This window comes from Echinops telfairi, unplaced genomic scaffold (assembly GCF_000313985.2).
Source record: "Echinops telfairi isolate 266 unplaced genomic scaffold, ASM31398v2 ScPeMD7_12;HRSCAF=54, whole genome shotgun sequence".
Lineage (NCBI taxonomy): Eukaryota > Metazoa > Chordata > Mammalia > Afrosoricida > Tenrecidae > Echinops > Echinops telfairi.
In genome coordinates, this window is record NW_022103909.1 from 13,811,356 (window position 1) to 13,823,054 (window position 11,699).

Here is an 11,699-nt window from a genome sequence, read left to right on the forward strand (position 1 = left end):
AAAAATTCCTTATAAATTACAAAATCTTTTCTTAAAAAATCCCACACACCTCAATTATTATACATTCTGACAGTAAATGGCAACTGTTTCTTTTCATGTTATTATTACTTGATCTTTTGTGGAGAAAAGTTTCATGTTCGTATGAAAGCCAGTCCTGTATTAGCAAGGGGAAAACAAAACAACAAAAAACCAACCACTGTCCAAAAGAGTTACAGTCTCAGAAACTCCCGAGGGCAGTTCTACCCTGGCCTACAGGGTCTTCCAGGGTCACTGTGAATCAGCCTCGACTCAATGGCTGTTAGGCTGGTTAGGGTATGGTCCAAACTCGTGGATTGAAGCTGGATCTCCAGTTCTCTAAACCTACTTGGTGCTGTTAACAAGCCACTCGGTCCCTTTGCTCCATGAAAATGTTGGCTTAGGCGCAGCTTTGGGTTTGCATTCGATGATAACCCTGCCTCCCTTAGCGGCCAGGAGCTTCTTCTTCATAGGGTTCATTTCGAAAGTCGGAGCCAAAGCTAAAAAAAATATAGATATTTTTTTTATTAATAAGAAAAACATACAACTCCCCACTCTAAGATAAGGTCTATCTTTTATTAAATTTTTTGGATCAATTGTCACTAGAAAGTATTATTCTCATCAAATACTACCAGACATTACTAACTAATATCCCATATCTAAAACATTTTCTTTTAATTCACAACTCTTTTGAATTCTATTTTTACATATCATAAAATTCACCTACTCTTGATATACAGTTCTAGACAACTGGGCTGAATATTATAAACTAAGGTCCTGATAAAACATTGTTTATATGTACATTTAACCTAAAAATTACGTATAATTCTGTTGTTTTCTGTCCGTCCCACAGTGAAACTAAATAAGAGACTGGAGCGATTGACTGTCCTGTGAAAACTCACATAGGGCCTGCTCTTTCCTCTTAAGTGGATTTGACGGCAGTGCTACTATCTCTAACTCAAAGCCATTTCAGTCGTGGTGTAGGTGAAATGTTTGGCCGTTAAACAAAAGACACAGTGGTTGAATCCACCAGCTACTTTGTGGGGGGAAAATGAGGCACCTGTTTCATAAGTTCCCAGACTTGGGAAGACAACTGGGCAGTTCTCTTTTGTCCTGCCGGTGGACAGACATGGAGCTCAGCTCCATGCCAGTGGGCATCTCCTATGTAGATGCCTCTGAGGACACGAAATGCTAAGTGCAAGGCTGGTGGTTTGAACCCATCCAGAGGCATCTTAGAAGAAAGGCCCATGATCTGCTTCTGAAAGGTCACAGCCTTGCAAGCCCGGTGAAGTTCAAGTCTGTGGGAACTGGTGTCACCAGGGGCCAGAGTTGTCTCCATGGTAACTGGGTACATCTATAAATTCATACACATATTCACATTCATATGCATATTCATATGCGTGTGAACTTGCACATTAAGTAAATCACATTACTATTTAATAAAATATATGATACACGGATTATAGTGTAATATATATTTAGTCTAATATAAATATAATTTATATAATAATTTGTTAAATTCTAAAGTAAAGATATAAATAGTTATTTCATCCACACACACACGTGTGTTAGAATCAAAGATACAAAAAGCAGAGGTTGATATCAAGCACGAGTATCAGTGAAAGGAAAAAGGAATGAATGTGGGTCAGAGGTAAAGGATTGTTTGGGGATCAGGAGAAGCTAGACCTCTTCTTCTTTTAGGCTTCAATTTTCATGAAAAAAAGACATATGAAAGGGGGGTCCAGGAAGGGGCTTGAAGCATGTCCTGATGGTCTGGAATATGAAGAATATGAGCTTGGAGGACTGATCACACCAGACAGCACCAAAGACTCCTGTGACCACACGTGGTGTCATCCCATCAATGGTCACTGCTGAGTACTTTGGGGGAACACAAGACACGGGAAGTGCAAGGCTTGTCTAACTTGGCATATATGGATTTTGCTCAATGATTTGTTCTTTCAATGTTAAAAATGACTCAATGTTGCCGCGGATTTATTACAGCATTCAGGCTGCTTAGTTAAAAATAACATGGAGTTGCCATTTAGTTTAAAAAATACATGCTGTTAAAATTTTCAACCAACAGAAGAATATTGTAGTTATTTTTCTCTAATATTTTTTAATAAAACGAAAAGGCACAAATATCAGCCCATTCTAAACCACATTTTTAAAAGTTTTAACGTCAGCAATTGAAGAAAGTAAGATGAAATGAGATATGAGCTGCAGAAAGCCTGCAACCATTGTGTGCATATGTGTCTGCATGCTGCTCGCTTGCTGAACATTTAACAGAAATCAGAGATGGCACCGACCCAAGATCTTCAGCTCAGCATTTGCATAGATGGCTCCATGTGTGTTCTCAGCGATGCATTGGTACATTCCAGCATGTTCGAAAGTCACATCATACAGTCGTAATTCTCCTTTATGATACTAAAAAGAACACAAAGTGAAACACAGATTCTTCATGAACTTTCATTGAAATACTTTTATCTATGTTTTGGGCTTGGTTGTCTTTTCATTTAGATGCACTCTGTTGATCTGCCCCCACTGTGCCCTAAGGTGGGTGGAGTGGGGTTTCCGTGGCATGGGGAAGTCAAACCCACTCATCATGCCCAGGGGCTCTTGTTCTAGGCAGCTTACAGAGCTGAGAGTCCACCTGTCCCCTCCAGCTGGGAGATTACAGTGGGGAGGTAGAGGAGGATCCCCCTGCTGCTACTTGTCCCCAGGGCTAACGGTAGGACTGAGAGCTGTACTTTTGCCCCTGCATTTGTAGAGTTAGGGAACAGTGGCAAGAAAAAGAGGGCAACATCAGGGAGTGGAGATGGAGGAGTAGGAAGAGAGAGAAAGTGGAACAGAGGAAGAATAAAGGGAGAGAGAAGGTAGGCACAAGATTACAGGCAGTTGCTTATGTTCAAGGAAGGCACTGCATGTTCAGACTTGTTAGTCATTTTATTAAAGGAATCTTTTATGTTTTAGGGCCCAAATATCCTTACTCTATTGACTCTCATGCTCAATTTACCCCAAGACCAGCCTGCTGACCTGCCCAAACACGTGAAGAAGAGCAAGGCACTTGAACATACATACCGCATATCCATTTTTCAGCCATCTGATTGTAGGGATGGGCTTGCCTGTGGCGATGCACGGCCAGTAGAGATCACTGCCTATATCCACCTCGGTGTCATTGATGTGTTCTACCCACTCAGGATAGGCTGCAAAGGAAAGAGCATCACAGGTGCCATATCGGTCTTTACCTTGAGTCTTACTATTGCATTCAGTGAACCTTATTTGGAAGGATGATGCAGCAGATCGCATTTGCATCTTAAGATCCCTGTTAGAGCATTGAAATTGGACTTCCATAGATCTTCAGGTAAGCTTTAATCGGGCAACTCAAATCCAATACCTAATTATTTCGCTATCGGTGAATCATATTTTATTGGAAAGCTAATCTATGAATAACATAAAATAGCTGCTATTTCTCTCATAATATTTATTTTCAAAATAACTGATGTGTTAAAGATTTACATTTTTATTGATTATGACTCTCTTCACTTTTTGGACTCACCTTTTCTCTCTCTCACACACACATTCTTAACTGTATGAGGGTAAATTTTAAATAGTATTGCAAATAGAATTCCAGTGCATACACGCACAGGTTTATTCCAAACAGATCATGGCTAAATATGCTTCTGAGATAACTGGATGGCTGCAAACAAGTTCTCTCAGAAACACACTGTCTCGGTCGCGCTAGGATACCTTCAAAATAAAGCCCATTCAAAAGAGCAGCTTCCGAAGAGTTCGGCAAGGCCAGTTATGTTTGAGTCAGAGAAGACAGCGCAGAAAGTCCTGGCAGCTGCATTTGGAGATTTCAAAGGAGCAATTTTGACAGGTCCTTTCAAAGGCCACAAGACAACCAGGGGGTCTTTTTTAAAAGTTTAAGAAAATTTAAAAATGGTATAACTGAGGAAAAAGTCACAAAATGTATAGTAATTCGAAACATTGGCAGACATAGACTTGATGGATACATGTGGAGTAAGTAGTATGACCGTTTGAAGAAAGAGGAATAGATAAGACACAGTTCACTAAGCGAGCGAGAGTGAGTAGAGTAGGGACATGTCTGATAATCGTCAGCAACATGAAGGATCTACATCGCCAGGGTTGTTAGGGGCCATAGACAGAGTTCCACCGCATAGTGACCCCACACACAATGGAATGAACAATCACCCAGGCCTGGGCCATCCTCACAATCACTGCTAGATTAGCACCCACTGTTGCAGCCACCGTGTCACCGCACCTTGTTGAGGGGGTTCCTTGTTGTGCTGACCCTCTACCTTCTCCCGGGACTGGGCTCTTCAATGTCTAAAATACGTGAAGGAAGTTTCACCAGCTTTGCCTCTAAGGAGCACTCTGGTTGTATGTCTTCCAAGAGAGAGTTGTTTCTTTTTCTGGCAGCCTATGGTATGTACACTATTATTTGCCAACACCACAATTCAACATCATCGATTCTTTGGTCTTCTCCATTATCCAGCTTTCATATGCATATGGGGCAATTGAAAATACCCAGCTTTGAGAACCTGAACCTTAGTCTTCAGAGAACATCTTTGCTTTTCAATACTTTAACGCAGATCGACCCAATGCAATATGCACCATTTGTAAGTGCTGACAACTTCAACACGTTCTCTGTTTATCATGATGCTGTTTGTTGGTCCAGTTTTGATCAGATATTGCTTTTGCAGTCAACTTTGGCTTTCGTCTATGTTCAAGTGTAATCCACCAGGAGACGGTAGTCTTTGATCTTCATCAGCAAGTACTTCAAGTCCTTAACAAGCAGCGTGATGGCAGCTGCATATCCCGGGTTGCCTGTCATCCTTCCTCTCCTCCCGATGCCTCAGGATCCTTCACGTGGCCCAGAGTCTCAGGTTCTTTGATTGAATAACTAGGGTAAAAAGAAATAACCATGGTGCACACTTCTTCTTATGTTAACTCACGCTGTCCCCTTGTACTGTTCAAAGGACGGTGTGCACGTAAGGAAATGTTCTGGAGTTCCCTTTCCCCTCGAGGCTAGCCATAGTTTGGCATGATCCACACGCATGAATGCCTTTGCATAGCCAACAAAACTCAATGAAACATCTGTCAGGTCTTCTCTGCTTCCAGCCATCATTCAGCTGACACCAGCACTGATAACACTGGGGCACTCTATGCCCTCTTTTGAAGCTAGCTTGAATTTGACGTTAGTTATCATGAATGTCAAATGGACTAATCAGCACCGTAGTGTTCAAGTTATATGCAAGTTCCTGGAATCCTTTCTTTCCCCTATCGAACGAGGTTTATCCAGAATTAATCTATTGCTAAAACAGCAAGACAAAGTTGAGAGAGGTGAGTAAACTGAAAGGGAATATGCCAGAATGAGGAAGATGTATTACAGATATAAAAAAGAGGTGGGGTGGGGCATAGGAGGTGAGTGTTACTTAAAATACAGTAGGTTTGACTGATTATAGGCCCACATAGATCACAAGGATTATAGCCATCAGATTTTAAAAAGCCCTTGTGGACCAAAGGTTAAGCGCTCTCCACAAATTAAAACGTTGATAGTTCAAACCCTCCAGCCATGTTGTAGAAGAAAGACCTGGTGGTCTGATATATTATACAGAAAACCCCGCCGAGCAGTTCTACTTTGTCCCTTTGCATAGAACTCCCACTCTATGGAGCCTAACCACAACAAACACCAAAAGACTGCAAGTGCAGCTGGTGAACTGGACAGATGGGAGATGGCGGTCAGAGAAGGCCATGCGTAGAACTGAGATTCCAAAGCAATTGCACTTTTTGGTAACAGAGAATCTAAGGTCTGACCTTGGGTTTCGGTTGCTGAACTAGGGTACAAAAGAAGTCACACTGATAGGGAGAATTTCAAGGAACTTGAGCGATCAGGCCATTAAAAAAAAAATCGATGTGGATTTTGATGTTCACGAGGATTCTGAAATAGTGCTAACAACAGAGCTGTCAGCAGTGAAAAGCTTAGATCCATGAGTAGGAGCTACCGTTACTCTGCCACGGGAGTGGGGCTGCATTGTGTAGCGTGATCCTGAAAGGTTGTTAGCAGGCTGAGAGAAGGAGGAGCAAGGGAGAGAGCCACTCTACAAGGAAATGGGGTGAAGCTCAGGAGGGAAAGGGCCCCGAGGAAAGAGTGGCTTTCAGGGAGAGCCATGCAAGTAGACTGTCAAAGCCGAGGGGACATTTGGAGCAGAAGCTGAGAAAACAAGCAGTTCTACAGACACTGGATCGGATGTAGCGTTTCTGAGACGAAACCTTTTCTAAATGGGACATCTTTATTGTGACATAAATATTTCTGCAAATGTAGTCTACATTGCCGCTTTGAAAACTACTAATCATTACAAGGAGCTGAGGGGCTGTGGCGGATTATGCATTGGGCTGCACAAAATCGGTGGTTCGAGACTACCAGCGCCTCCATGAGGGAAAGATGAGGCTTTCTTCTACCATAAAGATTCACCAAGTGTAAAAATAAAAAACAAAAACATCTACCAACTCAGAAAGCAACCGGAGCAGTTCTGCTCTGCCCTCGGTGCTGTCGGAGGACATTGGCTTGATAGCAACGAGATGAATCATTACAGTCCAGTTTCCGTACATGGGAACTCCTTCTCAATAAGACGCATACAGCATGAAAATGGTCTCTCTACCTTGGACGTAAATTCTTGCCTGATGTTTGTCCTTCCCTCTGTTGTTCTCAGCTTCGCATTCATATGTGCCTTCATCTTCTAACTGGATATTGAAGATCTTGAGGACGGCCCCAGACGTGCTGAGCTCAGCAGTGCTTGGCATTGGTTCTAGGACCTTCCTCCACCGGATATCAGGAACAGGGCTTTAAATGAAAGACACGAATGCTAAGTGCCCACAGAGTACACATTTCTGTTTATTGACAAACATTCCTATCATTTATTTCTTAAAAGGGCATAACATTGATGCTACAGTAGCATCACTAATCGAGTGGTAACCACACCAAATGACATTATCAGCAGGGCTAACTCCGAAAGGCCTGTGTGGAAAAAATGTGTGTCGTACTTCAGCATAAACACAGGAGTTTTCTAAAACTATTCCTGCAACTATATTCATACACACAAGGCTAAAACTTTTATGCTAATTTACCGTTTGAACCTTCCCGTGTACTCTGGTCAAAGCATTGAGCCACATCCTGAACTTGATGGTCTCAGAGCCAATCCTCTGAGCTTTTCTTACACGCAATAGTCTATGTACCCAATCATTGTCTCTTTCCTGCTCCATAGCCCAGCATATGACTAGGATGGATCGCTCTCCTCTGGATGATAATTTTATGACAGTTTTCTTTGTTTTTCATAATCTATTTAAGTAGTTATGTGTCTGTGAATCCATCAGATACCATTATGACTGGTTTTTAAAAGCATGGTATTAAAAAAACCCAGGCTGATGGGCTCTCTCATCTGGATGATTCATATTTGACTGTATCTTTGTCCTGCTTAAGATTCATAAAGGTTTTGTTACGTAGCTAGCTTAGGGACAGGGTGGTTGTCCCTCCCATGTCTGCAAAGGCCCCCATAGAGGAGCTTGGAAAGAAATCAGGCAACCATTAGACACCTATGAAGACCCCAAACTGAACATGCACAGACATAAGCCCCTAGGCCCAGGTTAAACCAGTATCTTGGACCTTAGGTTCATCACACAGGTCAGCCTTTCTCAGCCAAAGGGGTCAACCAATACCATGTACCACACGTTCCCCAGCCAGAGGTTTGAAATATCTGGGCTGGGGGAAGGCTTCGCTCTCTCTTTTACCCTGCTCCTGGTCAGCAGCAAGTAGAGGGTGAGAGTCTCCCTGCCCTGAGCTGGCACACAGGTGCCTGTTCTGGGCCCATTCAGGGCCCACAGTCACTTGCTCGGATGCTCTAAGTCTCTAGGGTTCTTGGGCTTCTGGCCTCCTGGCATCTCCATCGCCCCCACCCCAACCCATGCCCAGTTCTGTAGGTGAGGGTACTCTTTTCCACATGGTTACTCGTGCCCAGTTGTGACCCCCAGCATGGCTTCTGTGCAGCTTGGCCCACTTTCCAGAAACAGCGTGAACCCTTTTGAGACTGTAAAACCTGACACTTGTCCTGTCCCTCATTAAAATCCACTTAGATTACAAACCGTGCTTCGGTGTAAATTCTTTCAGTGTGTGAAGCAAAGAACTGAGGTGTACCCCACTCCATACAGTTCCTCTACAAACTATCATTAAAGTTAGGGTCGTTTTTCCCCTACGACACTTTCTTTTTTTGAGAATGAAGTGGTAATTGAAAAGGAAAGAAGAGAAATCAAAAAGGCTACCTCTCAGTTACTAATAATGTTCTAAAAACATTGTAACTAAATGCAGAAAAATTTTACAAGACAATTTTGTTAATATTCATATTAAATGTAATCTAAGAGAGATTACATTTAAGTTATTTATAACTTTCACATCAGAGGAAAGATAATAAAAATTTTAGTCTCTTCCAATTCCATTTGTCTGCAAACATTGTGAAGCCCCCTCATCTTATTCTATGATTAAGACTGATAATACACATTGCTAAGTATTCTGTATGGTCTGGTACAAGGTCCAGGGGACGGTGTGCAACAGCACCATGAGTTACCACACACCGCGTGACACGAAGTCAAGTGGTGCTGTTGTTTCCACACATGTTCATTAATATACACATGTACTTACTTTCCGAGAGCAAAGCACTCTAAAGTCACATTTTGGCCCATCAATGTATAGATGTCCTTGAACTGAACTACAATATCAGCAGGATATGGCTTTGTTGTCCCTGATATTAAGAGAAACACAAAGGACCATCAATTGTTAAACAGATCAACATCTTTGTTTTTTAAATATTGTGATTTTTATAAGATGAGAATTGCTTCAACATTAAAGCTGTGCTTTATACAGGAACTGGAAAGTATTCTATCATGTCGCATTGTACAAATATGTTTGCTTCTATCTACTATGTATGTGTAAAGTTAATTATTTTTAGTCACATTAGTTAATTCTGCATAGACAATCTGAATCAATTCATTAAAACAGTCCAGAAATTCTTTAGGGAGCTTCAAGTCAGTTATATGACAAGTATACTTTGGGGGATAGAAATTAAGAAGAAGAAGAAGAAGGAGTAAAAGAAGAAAGAGAGGCAGCATGCAAAAGGACGCAAAGAAAAAATAGGGGACAAATAAAAGAAAGATGTGACTATAGAAATAAGGTAAAGGGGAAAGTAAATTGTAAACAGAGGAAAGAAAGGGGAAAAACATTTATTCAACAGCATGTACTAATCAAGAATGCTTTATTTCATTGATTTGCACAAGAGTTCTGAAAGATGTGTTACCACTTCAATCAAGCTCAGAATGGTAAAACATATTGCTTAAAGTCTGAACAACGATGTGTACATTACATTGTACAACCAAAAAGAGACAAACACTGATGATAGGTACACAAGGACTGGACTACAAGCCAGAACAAACTCCGAGTGGCACACCATAGGTCTAGAAGAGTGGCAGCCGAGGAGTATCCCTGGCAGTGCCCAGGAGCAGTGGGAAGTTTAGGCAGGGAGCATTTGAATCAGACCAGTTCAGGATGAGGAATGGCACCATGTGACAATGCTCTGGCAGCAGACAGGGAAAGAATAAAAGTTGAGGAATCAAACAACGTTGAAGGATACATAGTTGACGATGAACTTGAGTCCACAATCGGGAATGCTAAATATGTGCCATGAAAGACCTTGAGACGTGTATTCTCAGTGGGTGACCACCAATGGGTTTTAAAAGAGGAAGAATATAAATCGTATCTTTGGTTTACGTAAAAGATCTTGTTGGAAGTTTTAAAGGACAGAGCAAAGTAAAAGATAGATCTTTCAGTCAGAGATCTAAAGAAGGAAGATTCATTTATTAAGGCAAATCAAGTGAGGGTCTGAACAAGGGCACAGCTGGGACAAAAGGGAACAGAGGAACACAAGTTGTATTTTAAAGGCAGAATCACCAGGGCACTGATAGGATGAATGTTTTTGAAGGTGGTCTACACTGCAGACCAAAGGCTCCATTCATAAGAATCACCTGGGATGCTTGTTGAACCTGCAGATTTTCCTGGCTCTGATCCCAGGCCTGCTGAACCTCTGCATTTTGCCTTTCCTTAGAACTCTATTGGTGCTTACACACGACTTGTGAACCAGTGCACTAGCTGTCTTGAAGGTAAGGGGGAAAGAACAGTTGATGATTAAAAATACTGCTCTGAGTGACTAGAAATATAATGTTGCTAAATGAAATGAGCACCAAAATAGGAGGGGGGTTAGCGGAGCGATTGCAGGAGTGTTTTTGGGAACACTTTGAACATAACATCTGTGCAAGCTGTGTGATAAGCCAAATAGCATTAAGATCCAAAGAGGGTAATTAGAATGAAGATCAAAATCAAAATACCTGGGGAAATTTAAAGCCATGAATTTGCGAACCACGCGGCCACTGAGCACCAGCCACCAGTGTGGGACCACCAGTGGCTCCATGGAAGGATGAGGCTCAGTCTTTCCTCTGAGAGGGCCGCTAAGAGTGATTCACTAGGAAACGGTTTGTTTTTTATTTTGTTTTTTGGAGGACACAAAGTCTCCTACAAAAAGTAGAAAGGTCCTGGGGCAAGGCAGGCAAGCGATCAGCAGGCTGTGTGTGAAGAAAGAAAACTGGAAGAGGGATCTGAAGCCTGGCAAGAGAGAGGGACAGTGCCAACAGTCCAGTAGCGTGGGGACTGAACCGTGGCCTCTGGACAGCAGTGCATATGACCATTCAAGATCTGTATGCATGGCCTGGAAAATAATAAGCATAGGAAAGCAGTGAGGTAGAGCTTAAATATTCAGATTAGACAGGAAATAAGCAATCTCAGGAGGTCTTTGAATGGATAAATGAGGTAGGAAACAAAGCAAATGGAAGAATTAGTGTAAACAGGAAGAGATACATTTCTTCCACTGAGATGGTTAGCAAATAGATAAATATAAGGGCCGTTGCTTGGCTAGTTCCGTGGAAGTACAGAGAAGACAGTCGTGGGACATACTGCAGACTGAGACATTCTGCAGACTGAGAAGGGAGAAAACGAGTGGCCGTCAGTCCACACAGGCTCACGGATTATCAACTATGTGGCTGTCGTTTTGAGGAGAGTCAGAAAGGGGAACCTCAGGATATCATAGCCCTGTCTCCACTGTCCTCTGATATTGACACTTCGAGGCAAGAGCCCAACCTAAGCATACCAACTCTGAAGCCAGTGTTCCTAAGATGGGGGAACTCCATGCTAAGAGGAGAGAGCTTGAACTGGGATTTAAAAACGAATGTAAAGAAACCAAATATGTATAATGTGGCTAGATTATCTTGGGAGAAGATGCATTAAGACAAGAGGGGCAGTTCAACAGAATCTTGGAAAAAGATCAGCCCATCTGACAATAGTTAGCAAACATGGTGTCTTAGTAGTGACATCCTATGTAGCAACTACCACTTCTTGAGATAATTTGCTTCATGTAAATAAGTAACTTTGGTAAGACAGTGGTGACTCCATGGCAGGCCAAGCCTCTTAAGGCAGGCCTAAATTTCGCTTCTCTAATAGCCTTGTGTTTCATTTCTCTAACAAAGTCACCCTCTCCCCCGAAATGACGCTGACCACACCTGGAAAT

General features: G+C 42.1%; 1 protein-coding gene across 2 annotated transcripts in view; it reads right to left on the reverse strand.

Moving 5' to 3' along the window:
• The window catches only part of CNTN1 (contactin 1), a 395,926-nt gene that overhangs the window by 133,336 nt on the left and 250,891 nt on the right, over positions 1 to 11,699 (reverse strand). For both annotated transcript variants that reach the window (XM_045287251.1, XM_004711445.2), the window contains 5 exons: positions 8,732 to 8,831; positions 6,702 to 6,883; positions 3,094 to 3,218; positions 2,322 to 2,439; positions 365 to 515 (listed from right to left, as the gene is read on the reverse strand). In XM_045287251.1, coding sequence (XP_045143186.1) covers positions 365 to 515; positions 2,322 to 2,439; positions 3,094 to 3,218; positions 6,702 to 6,883; positions 8,732 to 8,831 — 676 coding nt within the window. The remainder of the gene's footprint in view (positions 1 to 364; positions 516 to 2,321; positions 2,440 to 3,093; positions 3,219 to 6,701; positions 6,884 to 8,731; positions 8,832 to 11,699) is intronic.